The sequence below is a fragment of the Drosophila kikkawai genome, chromosome 3R (genome assembly GCF_030179895.1).
Source record: "Drosophila kikkawai strain 14028-0561.14 chromosome 3R, DkikHiC1v2, whole genome shotgun sequence".
NCBI classification, from domain to species: domain Eukaryota; kingdom Metazoa; phylum Arthropoda; class Insecta; order Diptera; family Drosophilidae; genus Drosophila; species Drosophila kikkawai.
The window spans coordinates 33188585-33214198 of NC_091731.1; the positions used below are offsets into that span (position 1 = coordinate 33188585).

The 25614-nt window shown below is 41.2% G+C and overlaps 1 protein-coding gene across 2 annotated transcripts; it reads right to left on the reverse strand.

Moving 5' to 3' along the window:
- Positions 1–92: 92 nt before the first annotated feature.
- On the reverse strand, positions 93–25614 carry zfh1 (Zn finger homeodomain 1). 2 transcript variants are annotated; one of them, XM_017165443.3, is made up of 5 exons: positions 25168–25614; positions 17104–17264; positions 16248–16979; positions 3671–5711; positions 93–3549 (listed from the first exon to the last, which is right to left on the reverse strand). In XM_017165443.3, exons 1-5 carry the CDS (start codon positions 25259–25261, stop codon positions 3356–3358), a joined length of 3222 nt encoding a protein of 1073 aa, XP_017020932.1. In that variant the 5' UTR covers positions 25262–25614; the 3' UTR covers positions 93–3355. The 2 variants fall into 2 exon arrangements, with proteins under 2 accessions (XP_017020932.1, XP_017020933.1); XM_017165444.3 differs by lacking the exons at positions 16248–16979; positions 17104–17264; positions 25168–25614 and adding an exon at positions 5885–6348.

A 25614-nucleotide genomic window follows, 5' to 3' on the forward strand; every position in this document is an offset into this window, starting at 1 on the left:
TCCTTATCCTTGAAAAGCAACTTATCAAAGCACGATGGTCAATTTATCCCACCTTAAACCCACCCACAAATAACAAATCATTTGCATTTAAATTTTAATAATTTTTTTTTTTTGTTTATTATTTTCACGTTGTAAATTTAATAATTATAATAATTGTTTTTTGTTTTTTTTTTTTGTAAATTTATCAAGACAAAAATGTTATATTCATATATATATGAATGCGTGTTTTTATCCATTTGAATCATTTTGCTTACTTTTGATTAAAATACATTTATGCGTAATATTTGAAATATAAGTTACTTTTTGAATTGTTTGTTGTTCTCTTTCGTCTCTCAATATATTTTTTTATTGGTTACTTGTTTTAATTTATTTTTCAGATGTTGTTTTTGTAGCGGTTTTTGAGCAATAAAATGAACATTTGATGCCGTTTCAACGAGGTAACTTAATTGATAACTTAAAGGTGGCTAATCGCTATTGTTGAACATACGAAAATAAAACAAATAATACACAAGTACAAGTACTGATTTTCCTGCTCCGCTTATTTACACAAAGATTGAGGTTGGTGGTGGTGAAGATGAACAACTTTAACAGAAATATAGAGGCGGAAAGAACAGAGTGCGGAGTTTGGAACACAATTTTAAAAACGACGAAAGGCTCTCGTCCTTTGCCGACTAAGTGTAGGTGTTTGTATCATTAAATAACTAACAATTGTTTATGTTTATGTACGAGAGTGTGTGTGTGTAGTGTGTATTTCATATAAGGCCCTAGAGTGCAAATATCCATGCTGGTGGCAACATTCAACTCTTCTCCATCACAAAACCACATAGTATTTGCGCTTAAAAATAAGTGAGTTTTTTTTAATGTTAAAGTTTAACATTCTGTTGTTGTTAAGGATTTATTAACTAGGCTAAGTATTTACGGTAGTAATGGTAATTATTTTAAATTTATGCTAAACGTGTGTGCTGGCTGTTTATTTGAATTTCTGAAGTATCTCAACTCGAGTATAACAGGGCGCGTTTGTTTTCGATTTTTGTTTTTGGATTCTCTAGCTTTTGTTCTTGCGAAATAATTTACAAAAAAATATATGTATATTTACACATATTTATATATATATACTCTCCTCCTACATTCTCCTCTTCGTCAGTTAAAAATACAAATATATAAAAATTAATTAAGTATTAAATGCATTTTTTTTGTGAGTTTTTCGTTCTCCGTTTTCTGTTTTTGCGGTTTTTTGTGTCTGGAAAAGCAAGAAAATCATTGGGCATAAATTCCTTGGGACAAATTTAAACATCAAAAAAGAAATGTTCGTTGTTCTGGAAACCTTTTGTTGTTGATCTTGTTGTTCTCAATTTAAAGATATATAGATTGAAACGATTTTAAAGTGAAGTTGACTCTTTGGTTTTTTTTGGCTAGCGCTGGAATCGAAAGCATTACTTTTATCGTAAAATTTATTGTCATGGCAAACACTTTGATAGTTAATAGGGTTTTTTGGTTTTTCTTTTTCTTTTTTGATTTTTTTACATTTAATACGCACATGGAATTTTGCTAATTTATGTTTTTTTGCGAGACTTTTCCAAAGGTTTTTCTTTTGCTTGAGGTTTCTCAAACGTCTTCTTTCTACCTAATAACTAAGCACAGTTTTTGAATTAATTCATTAATTGTTAAATAATCTTTAGTAAGGCCAAATTAAGTTTTTGTGTGTTTCGTTTTTGTTTCGTTTATATATATATTAAATGTTAGTGTTAGCATTAGTTTTTAGTTTTAGCATTTAGATTTAGATTTAGTTGGGTTTTTGCGAATATTTTAGCTTTACAAACGTGTCTCTGTCTGTCGATTGGCGAGTAGCGAGTGGCGAGCGGCGAGCCGAAGGCCTAAATGCATATAAGTTTGCACCTGCTCTGGCCAAAATGGAATGATCTTGTAGGTGTTCGTGCTCCGGATTAAGGGTTAGGAGGTTACGAGGTTAAGGGGACTAAAGCGTAGTTTGAGAAAGTACTTTTTTTTTGACAAAGTTCCTTAAGTAAGAGAGAGAGAGAGAGAGCTTGAAACGCGGGCAAGCGGTGGGTTTTCCATATTAATGTTAAACTATATAAACAAAAAGGGGGCTTGGACTTTACAATGTTGTGTGTGTGTTTGGTGGTGACTTTAATACAGTTTTTTGCTGCATAATACTTTTGTATCTGTATCTCTGGTCTCGTCTCGGTATTGTCAGTTTCATTTCTTTTTTTATTTTTTAGCTTTCTTTTTGGTCCGGAGGTTTGTAGGTGTAACTAAAAGGTTAAAGAATATATAAAAACTTAAGCGTATATACCTTAATCGTACAAAATATTTATACATATTTATTCCATCAAGGATCTATGCTTTTTTGTTGAGTATTTTGCAGCACTTGGTACTGGGTTGCCAGCTTCTATAAACTAAAAACATTCATTTATAATATATAATGTAAAAAAATAGATAATTCTATATCTCTGACCGAAACTTAGGCGCTAAAATTAAAGGTAAAATGAATACTAAAAAAACAAAAGTGGTTGCAACATTTGTAAAAAATATAATAAAAATAATAAATTCGCTCATACGAAAGGTTGTTTTTGTGTTTTTTTCGCTGCTCCTCCTTTTTTTTTTTTGTTTTTGTTGGTAGGTTAAATGGCTATAAAAAATATTTCTCTCTTCCGACTCGGTCTAAAGGTGCTCGCGTTGTGTTGTGTGTTCCTGCACGTTCTGAGATTTTTCTGGTTCCGTCTGTTATATTAAGTACAGCCTGTAAGTCGTGTACTGCACCTGGTTCCGAGTCCCCGCTAAGCGCGTTCTCCAACCCTTGTGGGAGGCGGAAACTTGCAGCTAGCGCGGACGCGAACCCGTTTCTAGCTTAATTTGGAAACATTTTGGCATTGAAGAAGTCAAAGGCGGGCGAGGACGTAGGCGTGCCCACAGCCGACTGCGACTGGTGCTGCTGCTGCTGCGGCGGGGGCGGTGGTGGTAGCAGTCCTGCATGATGGTGAAAGAACTGCGATGCCGTTGGCGGAGGCTGACCGAAGCCCGCTCCCGAAAGCAGCGGCGGCGGATGTGGAGCAGGCAGACGATGTGACTGCTGACTGGGCGGTGGTGGCAACATCACTCCGGCTCCGTTCCAGGCCAGACGATGATGCTGCTGCTGTTGCTGATAGGCGGCCATGGCAGCCAAGGGATGTGGGTGAGGATGGTGGGCATGCTGGTGCTGGTGCGGCGGATACGCTGGATTTATTGCCTGAACCCGACGACGTCCGCGATTGGACGTCGGCGCTGGCGGCGCTCCTCCCGGCGGCTGGGGAACTGCTCCTGGTTGGCAGGTTGGCGGCACTGAGGTGTCGCTTACCTATTCCCTGTAGGGCTTGCAGTAGGAGTAGCGGTGGTTCATGTGCTGGCTGTAGCTGCCCGAGTGCGAGAAGCGTTTCAGGCACTTGGAGCATTGGAAGGGCTTCTCGCCGCTATGCAGACGCTTGTGCTCCGTCAGGTGGTGCTTGTGCTTGAAGGCTTTGGGGCAGTCCATGCACTGATAGGGTCTTTGACCTGTTTTTTAAAAAGAAGATACATTTTGAATTAGTCAAGAATTAACAATGAAATATATGTAAATATTTAAAGTTTTATAAAAACAAAATAATTTACTAAATTAACAAAGAATTGCACTCACCGGAATGCTCGTACTTGTGGCGTGCCAATGAGCTCTGCTTGGCGAAGGCCTTGTCACATTGATCGCACACAAAGGGCAGATCGGGATCGCCGGCATGGCCATGGGTCTCCTGTTTGCCTCGCCTCGGCTTCGGCGGCAGCAGTCCACCGCTGAAGTCATCCTCATGGGAGATCCGCGAGTCATCATCGCGCCACGAACGCTTCTCTGATCCGCCGGGACTCAGACTTGTGCCGCGATAATCGGGCAGCTTAATACTGTTCATCAGGGGATGATTGGGGGCATATTCGCCACCGGGACGCATTTGGAACAGGGCCTCCATGGGGAGTCGGGGCATGGGCAGCATGTAGGGCAGTCCTGGGAAGGCCTGGCCGGCAGTCCGAGGAGTGGCCTCCAGTTGGCTGTTGGGCGGCGAAGGCGGCGGGCCAGCGCCAAAGTACAGGGCTGCCGCGGATGAGGGTGAAATCGAGGCTGGCGACATCGAGGCGGAGCTGGAGAACTTCCTGCTCAGATTGATGGCGGCCTCCGGATTCAGGGCCTCAGTACTCTGAGGCGGTATGTAGGGTGGCGAGCTCTCGCTTTTAGGCGTCAAAACATCTCGCTTGATGGACAGATCCAAGGGTTGATCCTCACGTGAAACCTGCGAAGTCTGCACTTCATTGTTGGCCACTGGTGTGGTTTGATTACTCTGGAAACTCTGCATCTTTCGCTCGCGAGATCGATTGTTCTGGAACCAGACTTGGACTACGCGCGGATCGAGCTGCAGGCGAGCGGCTATCATTCGGAACTCATCCCTGCTGGGTCGCGAGTTCAGGGAGTAGTGCTGCTTCAACTGCTGCTGCTGCTCCTCGTTGATGGCCGTTCGCACTCGCACCTTGCGCTCGCCGCTCTCCTGTCGCGGCTCCTCTTCCATCTCCTCGTCTTCATCATCTTCTTCGCTGGCGGAGGGCATCACAAAGGACGTGGTCTGGTGCTGTAGTTGTTGTTGCTGCTGCTGTTGTTGCTGATGGAAGTGCTGCTCCAGCTCCTCCTTGATCAGGCCACACAGCACCTTCTCGTGCTGTACTAGCTCCGTTGGGTGGTTAAACTGCTTGGAGCAGCGACTGCAGCGCAGATCGGCGGGTTGCTCTACTTGGGAGGGCTCTTCAACTGAGGACTGTGGCTCCACTTCTTCTACAGACAGCGGTTCCTGTACCTGCTCTTGCTTGATCTCCTGCGGCGAAGCGGGAGCACTCTCAGGAACTGGAGAGGCTTCCCTGCTGGGCTCCTGCTTAATGGGAGCCGCTGCCGCTTCTCGGATTTCGGGTGTGGGTGCCCTTAGATCCTTGGTCTCCGGCTCATCAATGTCCATGACCAGTTTGGGCTCATCCGGTGTCTCCTCCTCGGGCTCACGTTCCTCCTGCTCCAGCTGCTGCTGCTGTTGCTGCTCCTGCTCCTCCCTCTGCTGCTGACCTGCAGCCGTGAGTTGCAGCAGTCGCTGGATGCTGTACGGATGAACACGAGGATCCAGAGCGGCGGCAGCCATGAAGGGATTGGGGAAGGAAAACAGAGCCGCATTCATGTAGTTTGTGGGATGGAAGGGTTGGAAAGGCGTAGCAGCCGCATTTCCCGCCTGGCCTTGAGCATCGCTGGCAAAGTAGATCATCGGATTGGGCAGTCCCGGAAGGCCCGATTGCTGCTCCGGCTTGAGGCCCTGATCGGAGGGCGAGCGACGAGCGCCGCCTCCGGAACCGGGACTCTTCTCCAGACGCTTGAGCAGAGCACGGTTGTTGTTCAGCTTGAGGCCCATGCTGATGCACTTCTTGGACGTCATATGGGAGGAGAAGCTGCCCGAGTGGGAGAAGCGCTTGCCGCAGTTGTCGCAGCCAAAGGGCTTTTCCCCGGAATGGATCCGGACATGTTCCTTGAGGTGATGCTTGAACTTGAAGGCCTTGTCGCACTCCTTGCACTTGAACTTTCGCAGCAGAGCGCTCTCATCATGGCTGATCATGTGACGCTGCAGGCGATACACATTCGCGAACGCCTTCTGGCAGATCCGGCAGGTCTGGAAGGGATAAAGAGATAAAGGATTAACGTGGGGTCTTAAATTTTACTATTTTTAATTAAATATTAAAAAACACAGTCCATCACTAAGGCCCTTTGTGACGGCTTTCTAAGATTCCCTCATTCTACGTTCTTCTACATATTGGGGGAAAGAAAACAAGCGAAAACAGTTACCTCTGCCAACTGCGACGCGAGCAGCGTCGCAGCAGCAGCTGACATTCTGTCAGTGTAGTTGTTGTTGGTCTCTGCTTGATTTTTGGGGCCACGCAGAGCGAATACGAAAAAAAAGAACACCAACGCACAGGTAATAAAAATTGTTTAAAACAACAAGCGCGCGTATTTATTTGTTTTAAATTTAACGGCTTTCTAATTTGTTTCAAGGCAAGAAGAAAGAGACCACAAAGCAGGCCAAATCAAAAGCGACCACGGAAAACGATCCATTTTTTGGTCGCTGCTGTTTCCCCGAGTCGTAAATGCAGATATTTTTTGGATATTTCGAAACATTGTTGTGCCGGAGATTTGCACTGCAAAACGTTTTTAAATCGAGCGCCGTAAAACGCAATAAAAAGACGCGAAAACTTCAATTAAAATGGAAATTAAATAACGAAGAAGCGAACGAAGAGCGGAACGCGAGCGCGGCGAACAACAGCGAAGAACGAAATGAAAGCGGAGAGACGAAGAGTTGCGGTATGAGCAGGGCAGTGCGAAAGGGATGGCCATAGTTCCACTTCCAGCGAAGGTGGAGTGGCGGCCACAACAGAAACAACAATGCAAGGTGAGGAAGAGAGCACGAAAAGACCCCACAGCGAGAGACAGAGAGAGCGCGCGAAAGAAAGAGTGTGGGGTCAGGAGAGAGCACGAACACAAGCTGTGCTCAGCTGTGGGATCCCAATAAAAATTAAACTTCAATTGGAAAATTGCGACAAAAAAGAACGAAAACTAAGCCAAACAATCAACAAAGGCCTAAAATAAACAGATGCAACAGCGCGTCGGGCGCCCATCACATCACATCAAATGTTTCAACAGCTGATGCTAATCAAATCTTTTTGTTTGTGCTTTGATTTTGATTTGTTTGGCAACAAATTGAACGCATCAAATGCAGCTCCCACTCTCTCGTTTAAAGGTGCAGCGCGGTGTAAAGTGAAAATGAAAGGGAAAGTGGAGCCAATTCCACTTTTCCACTTAGCTGCCGCGTTGAAAGATTTGCGGCGCTTTCGGCGGACAGATGGCAACACGTGTTGTTATCCCCCTCCCACTCCCGTCCATCTATCTCTCTATCGAGCGAGGCGGTGTAAGTGTTGTTTACCGTCCAGGCGTTGAACTTTCATTTATTGCTGTCTCACCTTCGTTTCATCGGAATCGAATAACATTTGTTATTGCCAAAGTTCACGACACTGGACGATCGTTATCATAATTAAGCTGCTATTTGCACGACCTGAGCTGTATGCGTCAAAGGGGGACATTGGGACTATGCCACAATTGGAAGAGCTAAAAACCTCTCCTGGAATTTATCTGTAACATATTTATAAGCCCCACTGTATCGCTTTATGGACGTTGACGCCTCATTGCCGGTTAACTCATGAATTTCAATTAACGCGCATTGCGCTATTAGTCATTATCATCAACGCATAACCAATTTACACTCGAGATGAGATCACAAATTCCCCCTCGAAACTGTAAAAAAACACACACCAACTCAAAAACTATTATTATGTATTGTAATTAGTTTTGTTCGACAACGTGACACCGTGTTTATTGTTTTTAGCGTGCGGAGAAAAATAATACATTTATAGCGATCCTAATTTGTTTGTGCTGCTGCTGCTAAAAAACAAACGGACGGGAAAATGTGCTTTTCCCTCATCGTTTCGACAGCCATAACAATTTCCGTTTCCGTTTGGAAACTCTATTTCAATTTCAAATTCAAATGGAAACTCAAATTCCAATGTTATTTTACCTGCCACGCTTGTTGCAGCCAACTGGTGACGTCAGTCCTACTCCCCAAAATGACAAAAGTCAACAGAAGAGGAAAAACAGCAGCGGCCATTTGCCAGCCAGGTAAGTGAGTGAGTGAGTACGAGAGGCTTGCTGTTGCTGCAGCATGGCCACCACCTGTTGTTGGCTCACTCCCACTCACTTACACAGGCGCAATGGCAGCAAAAACTCGTTATCTCCGCAGCCATTTCATGGCGTGCGGAGTCAGTTGCTCGCTCTGTCTCGCTCTGGCTCACCGCATAAACATAAGCACTCTCTGCGCTTAATCAGGTTGTTGGAATGCGATTGTCGGTTGTAAACCGCAGCGATTACGCCTACCTAGAACCGTAGAACTATAGAAGCAGTAGAACGCAATGCGTACAGTGGTAACTGGGAAACAGGTGATATAGTGGGAATAGGCATCGAAAAATTATGCTTACAAATATTATGAAAGCTAAAGTTATTGTGAAACACCTGTGATAAAATGTTAAAAACTATTAACAAAGTTTAGGCTTTCGAATATTGAGTGACCACTGTAGACACCTCACTGAGCGGACATTAAACCGCCGCTCACAATGTACGCGCTTTGTTGTCGTCGCCGTCGTCGTCGGCGTTATCAATTAAATGTAAAGCGAGGCGCAGCGCAAACGAAATGGAAATGGAAATGAAAATGGCAGCCGTGAGATACGCCACAGATACACCACTCACACAGATACTCTGCAAACACACACGCAGCCATCATGCTTAGTGCACACGTTTACAAAAGGTAAGTTCCATTTGTTATTTGTTGATGCGTCAGCCGGATTCTTCTTATGCGCTTTTGTTGTTGTAGTTATTATTATATTTGCGATGAACTGACAGCGGAAATGCCAATTGAAGCTACCTTTTAACAAAAGCCCCACGAAGATGTCCGCCAACCCGGGGGTTAACTGCCGGGACAGCTGACGGACAGAGAGAGAGACGGTGTGTGCATGACTCAAGTGTGTTTTTCAGGGGAGCCAGTGCCACTTGAGCTAAAGTTGAAAATTGATTGATTCCCCTGAAACGAATGGGCCATTGGCGCACATGGAATCCACCACAGGCTAACCTAACCACTCGAGTGAGTGGCCAAAGGTACAGTCTAACCTCTGTGGCATTAGCGTCGATAAGCCACGCACACGCGCCCCTTCTTTGCCACATGTTGCTAGCCGCTTAATTAATTAAATTTCATCTGAACTGAACGAAATGAAAGGGAATGAGGAGGCTACATCTTTGGCTGAGTACACGGAAAGAAATATTTACGTGTAAATGGTAAAAAATTGTTTAAATACATAGTTTAATTGAAAGACTTGGTATAAGTATGTCAATTATCGATATCTTTGTTTTTCATGTTTCAAGATCGATCAATTTTATTAGACCAACCTTTTTGATTATATTTATTCCTAAAATTTGTACTGTTAACCCAATTTAAATTCCCTGTTATTTTTCTTAGGTACAACAAGAATCACCTTATCTTTATAATGCTTATTTGAGTACAGATACTTATTCCTATTGTGTATCTTTGTAGTTATCTCATTTAAAATACACGCACTTTACATTTTTCTGCCAATTTTGTAACGTGTACTTTCATTGTTCCACGGTGGAACTTCCACCTTAAAATCGCTATTTGAGTTCCAAGAATATTCGGGGTAATAATATTCATAGCTGATAAGGCCGAGCACTATCGCTTACTCAATCGATTCGAGAGAGGCGCGTGTGCGCGTAAACAAGCAGAAAGCGGATCAGGGCCGGGAACTGGACTTAAAGTGGAAACTGTGACGGTGCTGGGATTGCGGATTAGGCAGTGTGAAAACAATACCTAAACCCGGCTCTATCTCCCGATTTGATTTTTCAATCAGGTGAGCCCGAATAAATATTATTTTAGAAAGTCAGCGGGATGTAGCTGACTTATCAGTTGCCCGAAAATTCAGCCGGAAACTACTGGTGATAGTAATTTTCTGGACCACACACATGGTTCTGGCTTCAAAGCGCTCGTCATCGTAAATTGTACTGGACATTGCATTTTGGCCTGTTTAAATTGCAGGCGACAAGCCTTTGGCTATAATTATAGCCACGCTTCGTAGGTGGGCCAGAAACGCCCGCAGCCGCCGCCCAACTAATAGACAAATCAAACGAACGAGGCCCACTCAAGCACACATGCAGAAGTATCTATGTGTGTATATAGACCAAGATAATGTCTCGGCGGAGACAGAGAGCTAATTTGTGAACGTATCTCACGATTTGCTGGGGCCAAAATGCTTTATGCAGTGAGTGACATGGGAATTTGGCCATAATAGCGCACATAATTGGCCGTAAAAGATGATCGACCAAAGGGAGATCGTTCGGCTTTCAAAGTGACAACACCAAAAGGCGAACAAACAATGTTGACAAAATACCGACCGATGTCACGGTGGATAATAATGGATACAGTGGGGCTTGAAAATTTATAGATATTGATGACTATATATATAGAATGTGTAGTACATAGATTGTAAATAGTATAGTTGTAGTTTATTTTATTAAAGCCTACAATCGATAACTAATCGCTATTAGTTATCTCACAATTTTAACAAAACTTGTAATTATAATGTGATTATTTTATTTATTAAATATCTCCATAATATTTAACTATTTGTCCCAATCAATAGATAACCCCTATTTTCTATAAAACACCCTTAGTTTTTGATACTTCCAATCGATAAGCCTTCAACTCAAAACGATTATTTCGATAACTCATTTTTTTGTCACACCACGAATTTTTATGAAATCGAATAACATTTTCGAAACGCACTGTAGGTGAAACCAAAAATGTGGACATGGGATGTCTATATAGTATCTATTAGATATAAAGAAGCGCACCTGTCGCCTGACGAAATGCGTAAACAAAAATAACAACAAGCGACAAGCTCAAAGTTTTGTGTGCTCCTCTGTTTTTCTTTTATTCTATTTTATTCTTTTTGAGGTCAGCTAGCAGAAAACGACAAAAAACAAAAATAATAATATTAACGACGCCACAAAGAAATGTTTAGCGCAAAAAGATGAAACGAAAGAGAGATCGAGAGGGAGCCAGTGAAAAATACGGCGAACATAATGATGTCTGATCTAACTGCTTTATAGCGAAATACGCGACCCAATTTTTGCTCTTATCTGCGCCGCAGCTGCCACCGCAAAGAAAAATAGAACTGATTAGGGTTTTTCAAATGAATGAATCCCCACAAACTCGGGCCATTGACGTACCTTGCCGGAGACAGAGCTAGAGACAGAGACAGCACTAATTGTAGTACCTCGTGGAATCGTGATCGGCGGAGATCACTTGGGGTTATCTCCGTCGATCCACCGATCCAAGCGATCCTGGGAAGGGAAAGCCTGATAAGTGTGAGCCCGGACTTCGGCTCGGTTAATTTATTGCCATAAGCTAGAACAATGGACGTGTGTGTGTGTGTGTTACGTCGGCGGGTTCATTAACTTTCATCGCTCCGCGCGATCATCTCTGCATTAATTCCCAGTTGGGGAAATTGATTAACACGCGCATTTAACAGGGAAATACTTTTATCCACTGCCGCATTTCTCAATATTTTATGCGTTTTCGGTTTGTTTCGCTTTTGTGCAGAAAACACGAAATACTCGAGAGTATCTCTGGGATTTAAAATTATTAATTTTCCATAAATCATCTAGACTGAAAAAAAAAAAAGAAAACTGTTTCGTTTCCTTTTCATTCGCCAGCGCTGCCAACGCAGCGACAAATCAAATTTAATTGTTTATAAATAAAACGTTTTTCTCTCAATGATGATGCTCTGCCGGCGCTGCCCTGATTTTTCCACGGACGGAGGAGACCTGCGCGAAAATTAGTTGCGTATTAGGCAAACATAAATTAGGCGACGCCGCGGTATAAATTAAATTTATCACTTTTGATAAAAGCCGAGTCGAGTCTTGAGGAAATTAACGAAACGTGTCGGGTTAAAAATTATGATTCTCTCTCATTATTTTGGAAGTAGCAGCTGCTGCGCTTAATTTTCTACATTTTACAATAATATTTTATTATTATCAGGGCTTAGTCATTGGTATTTGGGTATTTTTTTGTGATTATCATTTCATTAAAGTAAAGGAAATATTTTTTTCTTGAGTGGGTGGTAATTACAATTCTTATCATATTTAGCTGGAATTGTCATAAATATTTGACGTCTGAAAAATCATTTTAATTGTTATTCATTTAATTTTAATCAGCTTTTAAATATTTAACCTTTTTTTCTTTTGAAAACCTATAAAGTAAAGCCCTTCAGAATTGTTTCTTGTTAATAATATTCATTTTTAACAAAATCATCTTTGTCTCTCAACAAGTTTTAGTTTCAATTACACTCTTCTTGTCTTACAAACACTCTTAACAATTTCCATAAAAAAACATTTACAACTGCAATTCTAAACTTCATCCGTAAATCTCCAGTGGAGTCAACTTCAAGTGCAATCTCCTCTCAAAACGAGTGTCCAAAGATACATATTTCAAACGCTATATAGTACCGAGTACTAAGTACTATTACTTTCTTCTCATCCCCCCTGGAATATAGCAATTCCCCTGCTCAACATTTCTCATTAAACATATCAAGTAACAACCGCACAATAAACGTCACAAGTGAAAAAACCCACGGGACTTGGCTCGGCAAGGGCCGGGAAATTGTCGGAGGAATTTCCATGTGAGCAAACGGAGCCACATAATTTATGGCCCTCACGGTGAAAGTTGATATAAATCTCAGGAGTAACTTAAAAATGAAAAAAAAGAGAACAGAGAATGAACTGAGAAACAAGAAGTTTAAATTGTAGTCTGACATGTGGAAAAGTGCAGGTGTAAACTGCAGGGGGGAAAATCCAGGAAAAATCAAGAGGGGATATCCTTAAGGAAACAGGAACTCTCAATGATGATGATGATGATGATGATGGTGTGTTTAGGGGAATGGAAAACATAAAAAATTATCTACAGACAGTTCAGTTTTCTTTTTTGTTTGAGGTTTTGAAGTGGAAATGGAGAGCGTTCAATGCTGATTGGAATAATTATTTTAAAAACTAATTATAGCTGGATTTTAAAGTATAATTATGTATAATTTAAATCCTTTATTCATTCACTTTCATAAATTATTACTTTGAATAGAAAACTCCCCTCTATAGGCATTATTTATTATTCCAACTAATTGTAATCATTTGTACATATTTTATTTAAAACTCCACTGACAATAATTTGTGACTTTTGCATTGAGAAAGTTTTTTAATTTGTTCGCTTTAATTGCAAATAATTTTTAAACTTTTAACAGTCCAGCCCCTTCAACCCTTGACCTTACAGTGTCCGCAATAATACTCGTACATACAAAAAAACAATACGGAAAAAAGAGGCCAGAGTAAAGGGTTGAGACCAAAAGGGGCGTTAAATAAATTGCTATTAATTTTTCACTCGCTCCGTTCGTCAAGCGACGGCGGCGGCGCCGAAAAGACGACCCAGGCAGGACTCGGGGCAGGACTCGCTCTGGACTCTACACCTAAAGTGCATATAATTTTTCAATTTGAATTGTCTGCTCCTCTTGCCTGCCCCTGCCACCATTTTTGTGGCAGGGCAAAAGGTGGCAACCGGAAGCCGAAAGCCAAACCCGCCAAATGAGTTGTGGCCAAAAAGTTGCAGCCATGTGTGTGTGCGAGTGTGTGTTTTTGTGCAGTTAAGCAAATATTTAATTGCTGCACTTTTTCTGCTGAAAGTTGTGCCAGGACCTCTGTTTTTTTTTTGGCCCATAATTTATGGCCTGCCATTTGGACTCGTTCCCCTTTGGTTAATGATGTTGACCTTAACAACAAATGTTAAATGTTGCATCAACAATGTTGGCCACCAATACGGATTGATATTCCCCGCTTCCCCAACCCGCTGTCTTTGCCCTGTCAACGCCTGCGGCCTCGTTTGTTGGCCATTTTAATGCCTTTTCAATAAAAGTGGCAGCAAAAAAAAGGATTTCCATTTTGTTGCCTACTTTTGTGAGTCGGCAGCCTGATTTCCATAATGAGCATCGTATTCGCCCGGCATTATTGTTATTTCTGGCAGCGTTTTTGTTTGCCGCATAATTAATTGTTTTCACACATAATAATTTAATACGGACGAACACGTGTAAAAGCCAATGGCCAACAATATTAAATAAATGCAATGTGCCACATCAATTATAATTGGTTTGTTCGGAGTCATTTTTTCGGGGGGTGGAGAGAATGGAAGAGAATGCAGTTTGCATTTTGCATTCTGCCATGTGTCAATTGTGGCTGTTGTTGCCATTTTTGGGACCATTCGCATGTGTTTAAATGTTTAAATGTCATTAACAAAGCCGTAAATTATATGCAACCGAAAGTGGCGATTTCCCCTGAGTACAGTGAGAGAGGTATGTGAGGTATTTTGGGGGCTTATGTGGAGTTTTGCAACTCATAAACCTGCTGCGCTTTCTCGCTCGAGTTGGCCAACTTTATTAGCTTTTTTGCGAGACTGGCTATCATCGCAGCTTAGGTAAATATTAATAACGGACACGAGGCAGCAACAAGAGTCCAGAAAAAAAAGTCAAAACAAGTAAAGGAGCAGGAAGAGTACAGTGGGAAAAACTCAGAAAGAAGTGAATGAAAATTGGGAACCAGGAGAAAAATAATCTAAATATTATCTAAACATTATTTGTAGGGAAAATTTCTGTTATATAGAGTTGGAATTACACCAAAATTATAAGAAATAATGTTAGATAATATTATAACTTTTAGAAAATATATTATATGTCCGTTTAATATATTCTTGAAGAAAACTATAGAAAGTTGTACATAAATTAATATTTTTAAAACGAATTAAAAGGCTTTTTCAATAGAAAGTCGTAAGGGAACAAATAAATTATTAAAAAATAAGTAACAAAGTTATGAAATTGTCTATAAACTATATATTTTCTTATAGATATCTGTATCCCCACTGTATCACTGAAATCTCATCTCATGTTTTGTTTTCTTGCTTCATTGGGGATGGTGTCAAACTTTTTCATTTCCCTGGCTCTGTCTCATATATGAGGAAGGTAAAAAAGATGCGCTCTCCAAACTTCCCTTCCCTTTTTCCCCCCGAAAAAACAGCCTCCCAAAAAACAACAACAAACTAGCCATATGAATTTATGACCAACGAAAGATTGGGGGGGAAAAAGTTATAGGAGAAAAATGGGTATGAGATGTGTGGTGTGTGTGTATGGAGTGGGAGAATGCAACAAAATTATAATTTATGTGGCTTTAATAGCCGCTGGGTACGTCCAAGGTGAACCAGAACCAGAACCACTCTTTTTTCCACATCTTTCTCCCCATTTCTCCCTTCGACTTTTGCCTTATCGTTGTGTGACGTCTGGGGCAGGCCTGAGTTTTCTTTTACAGCCGCCTGTCTCGCTTGAGGAAAACCCCCAGAAAGATGGCGACGAAGGACAAGCAGTATGAAAAAACAAGTGTAAGTGTGTGTGGGGGTGGGGGTGGGGTGCTGTGTGTGTGTGTGTAGGTGTTATCAGGTCGAGTTGCCTGCCTGTGGCAACATTTATTTTAATGCCTTATCACAACGGCAAGGCCTTAGAAAAAACAACAACTGCACAATTGGGAGTTATGACAGTCTGCCTTCATATTTTTCTATAAAAAATATATACATGATGTATATGTATATAGTTACATACACTTTTTTTTTATGCCCCGTTTTCTGATAACACCCCCAATTGTTTTTCTCCGCCGTCATTGGGGAATTTACGTTTTTACTATTTCTCCTTAGTGTTCGGTAAACGCCTACGTTTTATTTTTATGCCGTCCTTATCATAGTTTATTGTTGTTGTTCTTGTTGTTCCTGACTGCCTGCCTGACGAACGATAAAAAAAAATAAAAAAAAAATACAGGAAAAACCTCTCGTCGATCTTTAATTCCCTCGAATGCAGACGATAATATGGCACAGCCCCTGTGCTCGTTTTCTTAAAGGTTTCTTCAACTCTCGTGTGTGGTGACGGTTGTGTCAACAGGAAATATGCATAAGGTTCTGCTGAAATCGAGAGACCCGTACTTGGATCGCTGGGTATGGTGGATGGGGCTTGGATTGGGATTGGCTTGGCTTGGCTTGGATGCTGGGTGTACTTGTTATCGCCCAGGCTGCTCGCTTCCCGTTAACCGCGAACAAAGCCCACGCATTGTGCCTCAACTCAACGTGATGTGTGTTCAAAGATCAAACTGAATATAAATCCCTTACTTTTTTCTCCCCCCTTTTTTTTTGTGTGTGTATGTATTTTATGCGATTATGCATGAGTAACGATCCACGAACTTTAACACGTAAGACTCTCTGGTATAAAAAACTCTGCAGCTTATCAGCTTCCAGGAATTTTTATCCTCTGACAGCATCATTTTGCAGGTTGAGTCACCAGCCTTTGGAGGGACTTTTCTTTAGACTTTGACTATCTTTTAAATGAGCAAAGGTATTACAAATACTTAGTTTCTTAAATATTTCTTTAATCTTTAATTTGAATTTTACTTCTAGAGTTTAATGACTCACCTGAGAGACATTCTGCGCTGCTGGCTGGCCACAGGGCGAGTGCAGCAGTTGATGCTGCTCAAGCTGCTCTCGTGAGCCAAAGGCAGCCGTGCACTGCATGCAGGGATAAGCTCCACCCAGCTCTCGATCTCCAGTGGTGGACCCTGGACTGGAGGTGGATCGGGGAGCACTCAAATCCAGATCGTAGGCTGAATTGCTGCCCACACTGCTATTGCTTCCTGGAAGCTGAGGTGGCAGCAGTTGCTGCAAGGCCATCTGCTGCTGTTGCTGTTGCTGCTGGTGATGCTGCAGTTGCTGCTGCTGCTGTTGCTGTGGCGAACTGGAGCTCGCCGTACGGGCGGATTGCATGGCCAAGGCAGCGGCCATAAACTGGGCTTGCAATTGCAACTGAGGCGTTCCGTGTGGCAGGTGAGCAAACAAGTCACTTGGTGGCATGGAGCCAGGTGAGCACATGGGTGACATTTTTGGCGTTGTGCTGTTGTTGTTGTTGTGGTTCTTGGTCAGCTCGCTATTGTTATTATTATTATTGTTACTGGAGTTGGTGTTGCTGGTGGGATTGGCACTGATGTTGTTATTGTTTGAGGTGTTGGCCTGAGCTGGTGACTTGATGTACCGCCGACTGCTGCTGCCACTGAGATTGCTCTGCTCATCCTCAGCATCACTCTCAGGCTGGGCAGCACCGCAGTTCAGCTTGTCATGGGGATGCTCGCTGGCAATGTGCTCGCTGAGGCTCTGTTTTTGTGAAATTAAAATTAAAAAAAAATGTTATTTAAAATCTATAGGAATTTAAATGATTTCTAAAGGTATTTTAATCTAATATAATTGTATAATTTTTAATTTTATTTGCTTTTCTCACCTGGAACCCTATGAATCGCTTGTGGCACTGGGTGCAATTGACCATAAAGGCATCTGCTGGCGGACCTGGCTGTGCTATCTGGGCATCCTGGACCGCATTGCCTGGATTGCTGTGCTTCGGCGACTGGTTGTGGTGCAGCAGACTGGAGGCCAGCGAGGGAACTGTGAAGAGAGGAGGGAGTGGAAAGGAAAACAAATTAACTGCCAGATCGTTTAAGAACCATAAAAATATGAGCAAAGCAACTTGAAAACCAAATGAGAAATGCCAAGTGTGAGATTGGGGGAGAAAAGGGAACGGGTTTTAAGGTACTACAGACTACAGAGAAAGAAATTTTGGACCTATAAATGATTTTTCAGGTTTTATAAAGGGGTTTTTTTCACTTTAAAGATTTTAATCCGAAGCTTTAGAAAATTATGGTTTGTTTTCTAATAGATTTTAAATTAATAACCTTATAAATTGTGTACTATTGCTTTAAATTATATTTTTTCTCTTTAAAATCGAAGTGATCTCATTTATTTTTCTTCAAGTGCTTTCAAGGGCTGCTTGGATCGACTTAATTTCGTGGCAAATCAACTTCGCGGGCCTTCACGCAAGGCTGGAATCCATGGAGGCGATGATCTCATGGTTCCCCCAAACCACCAAAGAAACCAAAGCGGAGAAGCAAAAAAAAAAAGAAGTGGAGGAGGAATTAAAAAAGAACGCACACTCACACACACTTGAGAAGCAGAAAGCAAAAACGAAGAAACAAGAAACAAGAAGAGTTGACTTAATCAGTTGAAAAAAAGCGTTCAACCATGGCAGAGCAGAAAGAGAGAGAGAGAGAGTCAGGCAGCAGCAGAAGATTGCTTTGTTCAGCTCCGAGGGTCACTCAATTGCCCTCTCTTTCTTGTATCTGTATCTGTGTATCTGTGTATCTGGCAAGTCTACCTCAGATACTCCACAAAATGGAGTTTCTGTTTGCAGTTTGGTCTTCTTTCTTTCCAGTTTCTTCAGGGTTCACACAAAGCGAGTCTTTGTTCTGATCGCTACCTTAATTTAAGCCAATTAACCGAGGCAGACATCATCATCATGATCAAAACAGACGCTGGCATACGGGCTGTGAAATGAATGAACCCAGCTACCTTTCGGCCACAAGTAACTGTATCTGTATCTGAGGGCTGTAGCTGTTTCAATCAAGCGCAATCTACAAAAGTTCATTGCACGTTTTCACTTTCGATAGTTGCAATCTCTCTCTCAGTCTTAATTGATTTTGATGCGGGTACCGATGCCGAAACAAAAAGGGAATTATAAAGAATATATAGGAAATATATTTAGGGACACCTCTCCTCTGCCACTTAAGAAGCCATTAAGAGCCATTATAGGACAACAGCTGACACGCGCAGATCTCCTCTGCCGATCGAGTTCATAATTTTGTTGTTTCATCCAAGAATTTATTTCACTCGCCCTGCCTAATGACATTTTTATTAAAAGTTGTAAAACGACAACACTTTTTTATAGCCCTACACAAACACACTCACTGAGACACAATATGTTTCATCAGCAGCATAATATGCTTGAAAGGAAAATGCGCCTGAGGGGAAAAAACAACGTGAAATTCAACAAGTGTGTCACCAGCTCATTTAGCTCAATCAATTTTTCATAACCAAGCCGAGAGTCGAAGCGTGAGGAATTATTATTAACGCAATATCGGCCAGAGAATTCCCATTTTTACACTTTTTTATACATATATATTTTTTATATTTCTCCCCTGGCCCAGGGCTGGTATTGAAATATTGAAAGTGTCCCGCAAATTAATTTCAATTTATGCGCGCAGACCAAAAACTGTGAAATGAAAAGGAATTTTCTTGTATTTGTTTCTACGGAACTTGAGCGTTATTTGTTGTATATTTTTTGTCACTGTTGGTCTCCGCTTTCAGTGGCAATGCCTTTCAACTATTTTGCGCTTAACGCGAACCAATTGAAGTTGATTGATAGTGTGTGTTAGGTGGAGCGCCGGGGAGAGGCAGAAATCGGAAGAGAAAGAGCCAGAAAAATTGTTAAAAGAGAAGTAAGGTATATTTTTTAATTTTAAAAATTTTGGGGAAAGAAAGGGAAATTTTAGAAGTTGAAAATTTGAAGGAAGTAAAAAGTTTGGGTGTAAGAAATAAAGAATATATGATTTATGACATTTTAAGAGCTATAAATTAAAATAATAAAAGTTTAATCCCTACTAGAAAATATGTAATAAGTTTAGAGGGTAAAATATTTAATTTTTAAGAGCTGATAAAATGCAGGTAATTGTGTAACTAATCACTAGATTTCAAAATATATGTTTAAACAAACATCAAACCTATAAACTTTCAACAATAAAGTTTGAAAACCTCAACTAAATTACATTCAGTTTTAAGAGAAGGATTAGCCCCATAAATAATAATTAAATTGTTGTATATAAACCAAATAAAAACAACATTTAGCCTGCTTTGACAGTTGCCAAAATGTTGATTGGGGCAGTATATTTTCTTTGCTTTAAAATTTTGTATTCTTTTTACTAAGAAGAGGGGCCATATTTATGGGCGGCCGCACGTTTGCCAAAAACAAAATCTGGCCAGTAAATCGCCAATCAAAATCCCAGGCAGGCTTTCAAAGGGAAATCTTCTGGAACCATGTCAAGTGTTTTGGCAGATTTTCTTCTTTGTATTTCTTGTTATTGTTGGTTCACCTGTGCGGTGTGGAAAACACGCGCACACGAAAAATCTAGGGGAAAACTAAGAGAGGGGAACGGATGTGGATGCTGAGGCTGGCGGAGGGTCGAGAATATTATAAATAATACGTAGATGGGGCAGGCGGGCGTAAATCAATGGCAAAATAACCAAAAGAAAGATACATTTGTATCTGTATCTGTTAGCTGTAGGGGCAAGCCCAAGGAATATTGTATCTTTGTGTGGCACCCACTAATTTTATGTGCTTTTTTTATTGCCAACTTTTATTAGCCAGACATATTTCGCCTAAGCCCGGCTAATGCAAATTTATTTATTTCTCTTTGCTGCCTTGGTTTTGGTTTTTGGTTTTTTTGGTGTGTGTTTTGAAAATTATTTTTAACATTTAATTTATGTTTAGTAGCGCCTTCTTCTCCTTTAGTTTTTTTGTTTTATTTTTTCCACCTGACTTTTTTCACTGTCACTCGTTGTCCCAAAGTGTTTTTTAATATTTCACTGACAGCCGATTGTCACAACTTATGCGCGGGGGCGTCTATATTTTCTATTTTCTTTTTTTTTTTTTCGTTTTTTTCTGGGTTGGGAAACCCAAGTCGATGACAATTTCTTTGACGCGCAGGTGAGTGAGGGAATTTCTTGGCTTAGCTATTTGCTGACGCAGTTTGCAGACAAATCGACGACAGGTGGCGCCTAGGGGGGGAGGCACTGCCACTGCCTCTCTGATATTTAATGCAAATAAACATAAATTTTTAGCACTTAATTATAAACAGACAAACTGGCAGGGGGGCTGCTGCTGCTGCTGCTGCTGCACTCATTTGCAGTCAATGAACGTGGTTAGCATATTTATGAAATAAATATTCACATTCGAACCGGGGATCTGCAAATGAGCGAGTACACTTAGTACCAAGAGCTAGCTAATTGCGGCTATGAAAAACGACACTATCAGGCACTGGGGCAATTAATTTGGTAAATGAAAACCTGTGGGAAGGCAGGCAGACTGGCCTCAATGGCATTTTGTATATCATTAAGTTCGGGTTTCGGACGTGCGAAAGTTTATAGTAGAGAAAAAAAAGAATACCTACGCCCGGTAAGGAGAATTCTTTCCGCGGAGGGTCTAGACTCTAGAGTTTCAAACCGTGTCCGATCTCAAGTACCAAGATACACACATGTGAGTGGCATATGGAGTTGTCCTCGATAATCGCTCTAAATTTGGAATACTCTTTCGGGGACCTTCTACCTTCTACCTGAAGATTGTTGCACAGAGAGAAATTAACAGGGATAACAAGGTTTCCTTATATATTATATTTAAATATCTCTAAAATATAGAAATATCATCCAGATACAAATTTAAAACTGATTTCTTTGCTGATTTTCCCTTACAATATTATAACAATTATATATTTCAATTTTCCCTCAAATTTCCCTTAAAATTCTCCTTATTTTCTCACTGTGTCACACCTTTGCCCTGGTCTACTCTCCACTTTTTTTCCCCAAATGGGCACAAAGGTGGCCGTGCTTGCCCCTCAAGTGGCGAGATGCAAAGGTGCAGATTCGAAGCCAGACGACGGAGTTGCTATAAATAGCGACTTCTTTTCGAGCGGGGAGATGCATTTCTGCCGTTTTGCTGCCCTTTGCGTTTATTTGTTTGTTCAGCAAGCTGATGCTGCGTGGCTGCCTGGCTGCATGCTGCATGCTGCAGCGTTGCACGTTGCACGTTGCAGCAGCCACGTTTATTTTATTTGTAGCATTTTGCTTTGCTGAGTGTGAAATTTTAATAGCCAAGCGAGCCGTGTCCGTGTTCGTGTCCCTTTCCCTTTTTTCCCCCCCATCCATGAGGCATCTTTGAGGCAGGCCAGGGCAGGATAGGGAAAAACATATGTGTCCTGGGGGCGCATAACTATTTCTGCGATTTACCTTGAAAAAATATACGCAGAAAACCGCATGTGTGTGTGTGATGTGTCGGCGGGTTGTGGGCGTTCTTTTGGTTTTTGAAATTGGAGTTGTGCCTGGCAAACAGCAAAGCAATTAGAGAAATATGCCCAGCACAGAGGTGTTTTCAAAAAAAAAGAAGGGAAAAGGTGGAGAAAATGCTTGCTTAGAACTCCAAAAGATACCAGAGATCCATAAGATACTCTTTCAAAAGGCAAGCAATTAAGGAAATGGCAGGAAGAGAGGTGTTCTGCTATTTATAAAGGTATTTCAGGAAATACTTCTTGAAACTTTCATTTTTTTTAGATTTAAAAAAGAATAATATCAAGCTTCTAAAAGATTTCCAAACTTAACTTGAAAATATATATTGAACTAACTCCAAACTAAAGTAAATATATACATTCCTAGGAACCATAAAAATATATAGCTTACTCAATATGCATTTTTGGAATCATGTCAATAAATAATATGACACTTTTTCGTTTCAAGTATTTTATTTAACGACAGTTTTCCAAGAACAGAATGAAAACTTTAAAAAGATTGTTAAAAATAAGTACTATATTTATGATTTTGTCATAAAAATATGGTTCTTTAACTAATATATATATATAGAAATAATAAAACAAGTTCTGGTGATATATTTTTCAATACTAAAAGAAAGATATATAAAACTGTTTCTTCAACCATTTAAAACTTTGGCTCTTCATTAAACCGAAATATATGTAACCAAAGTTCAGCTTAACTTGGCTAATTGATATTCACTTCGTTCTCAGAGCGAGTATAAATTTTTCCAACCAATCGGTAAAAAACGGCCTCGAAAAATAAACTCTTGAAACAAAAGCGCAGCATCGAATGCAATTGAAACTTTTTGCTGCTGTGCCGCAGCAGCAGCCACAATAGAGTCGTTGACTATTTTTGTTTATTTAAAAACTTTTTAACAATTATTGTGCAATTGTGCGAAATTTATTGCAATTGAACGCCAATCAGAGTAGGAGTGTGGCACTCCCTTTGCTCAGCCTTTTTTCAACGTTAACCAAAATCGTTTACATGTTAAATTGTGCCTGCCGAGGACTGGGGGTTCCACCATTTTTGGCGCTGCAATTTTGCCAGGCCCTTTGGCAACACCTTTTTTCTTTCGGTGAAAAAGGGTTAGGGGGTATGGTGGTGGTGCTGCTGCTGCACCCTTTTGTTTGCGCCGATTTTTTGGCACTTTTTTTGGTTCAGGTTCGAGGGGGTAGCAGCAAGCAGCAACACAGAATTGTGCGGCTGGGCATTAAATAAATAAGAAAAAATATTCTGAAAAAAATGCAGAGAAAAGGCAGCAGGTCCCAGCAGCAACATTCCGTGCAATTTTCACTTTACAACTGTTTCAAAGTTATCTTTGTTTCAATTGTGTGCACAGTACAAAAAAGGAAGCAGCAAAAAATATTGGCAAACAATTTACTTTTGAGCAGCAGCGCCCAAAATAAAAGTAAAAATGTGGCAAATAATTTGCCCAAAGCTGCGGCAGGTTGAACAACACACACACAGGGAGAGAGACACAGGATATCAAAGAGGACTTTCCCCTCATTGATTTATTGTCTTTTTTGCTCTCTTTTTTTCCACCTCCTCCTGCTCCTGGCAATTTAAACTTGAAATCTAGCAAGGAAAATGTGTTTATTTTTGGGAAAATATAAACTCCAACTCCACTTGAGCTTAGGCCTTGTTCTAGGCAGAAATTAATCATCTTTTGCCAGATAGTTTGGGGGCCAAGTTTGTTTAATTTCGATTACCAGAAGGAGCTAAGAGAAGAGAAGAGAGAGTCCTGTCACTCCTGAAGGATGCAGGATGGGCTGGAGTTATAAATGGCGCTTGAGACAAGGACCAGCATATAAAACTGACAGCCAACGACAGCGTCCTAGAATGATTAATTAGCCAACTTTCCAAGGGAGTTTCTCTATCGAAATAAAATCAAATCAAAATCGAAACGAAACGAATCGTATCGAATCGACTGCAAAAGTCAGATACCAAAAATTCAATACCGAAAACAACAACTTTGATGGGTGGAAATTAGCGCTGATTTAGGGGCCACGAGCCAGTGCCGTCTATATAGTATAGATAATTATAGCTGCCAAAGGGGGCGTTACCTAGTGTGTCTAGGTGATAACAGGCGACAGGTTTTCGCCTTGGCGAAATTATATTTGATTTACGAGATTTTGGAGCCGTTACGAAATGCGACACAACACACGCCGAAAATTAGTACAAGCTCTTCCAAAAAATCTCTCACAATCTTCTCTTCCCAAATCGTAGGAAACAGTGAACAGAATTTCGTATGTTGCCGGCGATTAATATCCATCGCAGCAGCAGCTGCCCAGCGCCATCAAAAGTTTGGCCAGGAATACAAAATAACGAAGAAAAAAAAAGAGCACAGAATACAAAGCTATATATCTCACAAGATATAGAATATGTGGGCCAACCTGTGTGTTTCTGATCGATTAGCCAAACTATCTGTTCTTGTTCGAGGGCTTTTAGTTCCACCCACAGAAACAGAGCTGCTTAAATAGCCATAAATTATAATTTATGGGCGCTGCTCTGCGGTGTAGCCTCTTTTTTTCGGAACATGTGCAATTAATCCGTCTCTTTAGCGGGACTTATCAATTGTCAGTCGCCGGGTGAACAAATCGTGGGCGTTGTGAGTTGGGAGATTTCCCAGACAGATTCTCCAGAGTTGCTTTAGCTTTCCTCAATTTTTCCTAAGCGCTTTCAATTAATTTCTGAATGCAAGGTGTGAGCATCGATGAGCTCTGCCCACTGACAGTTTTACGATTATGCCTTGTTTACACTCACTAGCACACACACACACAGACACACACAATATGGCCTTTGGGGGAACAGGTTTCTTGAAAGAGGTTCGATTCGAGGTAGTGGTACCTGCGCATGCGGTTGCCCCTGCTTTTAGGGGTAGCTACAGCTACCTGTCGTTTTAAGTGGGAGGAGATTGTGTGCCAAGGCGGAGGCAAGGTTGCCAACAAATCAAATTGAGATGTGGCTGCAATTGGTTGGGAATTTTTGCTGCGAAGAATGAGAGGCTACTAAGTATATTTTTTCGTATCCCGCATGCTGATCGAGCGCAAAGTTTCCGTAATTTGAAACCCTCCAACAACGATCCTTGGTCGTTTCTTTTTACGTTTTTTGTTTTTACTAGAGTTTCGTTTTTTTTTCCTGTGAGGTAAAGACCACACATTGGGCTCTTAAAGATGGCGGAGTGGGATAGATGGTTTCTTGGAAACTGGCAAGCTTGCATCCTAAAGATTCCCGCGCAAAACACACACTTTGAGTGCGAGATACACTCGCATCGCACTTGAATTCTGAGCTCAATTTGTTTACTGATAGCGACTTTCGATTCGATTTGTGGATGAATCATAGGTGGAATCGTCCGTGGCATCATTATTAGATCACTTACACTGCATGGTGAAGGCGGTGGATGGCATGCTCTGCTGTATGATGGTATCCTCTTGGCCGAAACGTGAAGACGACGGCGCCAAACAGGACAACATTTGGAATGCTTGTATTTGTGTATTTCTAACACTAGACCTTGGCTTTAGATTGTTTTCTTTTCTATTCTATTTTGAATTTCGGGGTTCTTTTTGGGGTTCTAAGATCTTAGATATTCTTGTGGGAAAGAAAAGCACACGTCTTGGGCGCCATTTGAGTACAAGGGCCTTTTTGGGTTTATTTGGCGGCGTTTTGCAACAACATTGAAACACAATTTATTATTATTTTTCCTTGATTGGTTTTTTGAGGGGAAACCAACAACCGAAGCACACTTGAGATTTTGTCCGATGCGAGATATATTTTTTTGACTGCGTGATTTTAATGTTACTACTGCTCGAGAGCGACGCGTGTGCTG

Coding starts and splice junctions, on each gene's coding strand:
- zfh1 (XM_017165443.3), bottom strand. CDS start 25,261: ATGTTGTCCTGTTTGGCGCCGTCGTCTTCACGTTTCGGCCAAGAGGAT. Junction 5,712..16,247: donor CAGCGCAGAATGTCTCTCAG/GTGAGTCATTAA, acceptor TATCCCTTCCAG/ACCTGCCGGATCTGCCAGAA. Junction 3,550..3,670: donor CCACAAGTACGAGCATTCCG/GTGAGTGCAATT, acceptor TTTAAAAAACAG/GTCAAAGACCCTATCAGTGC.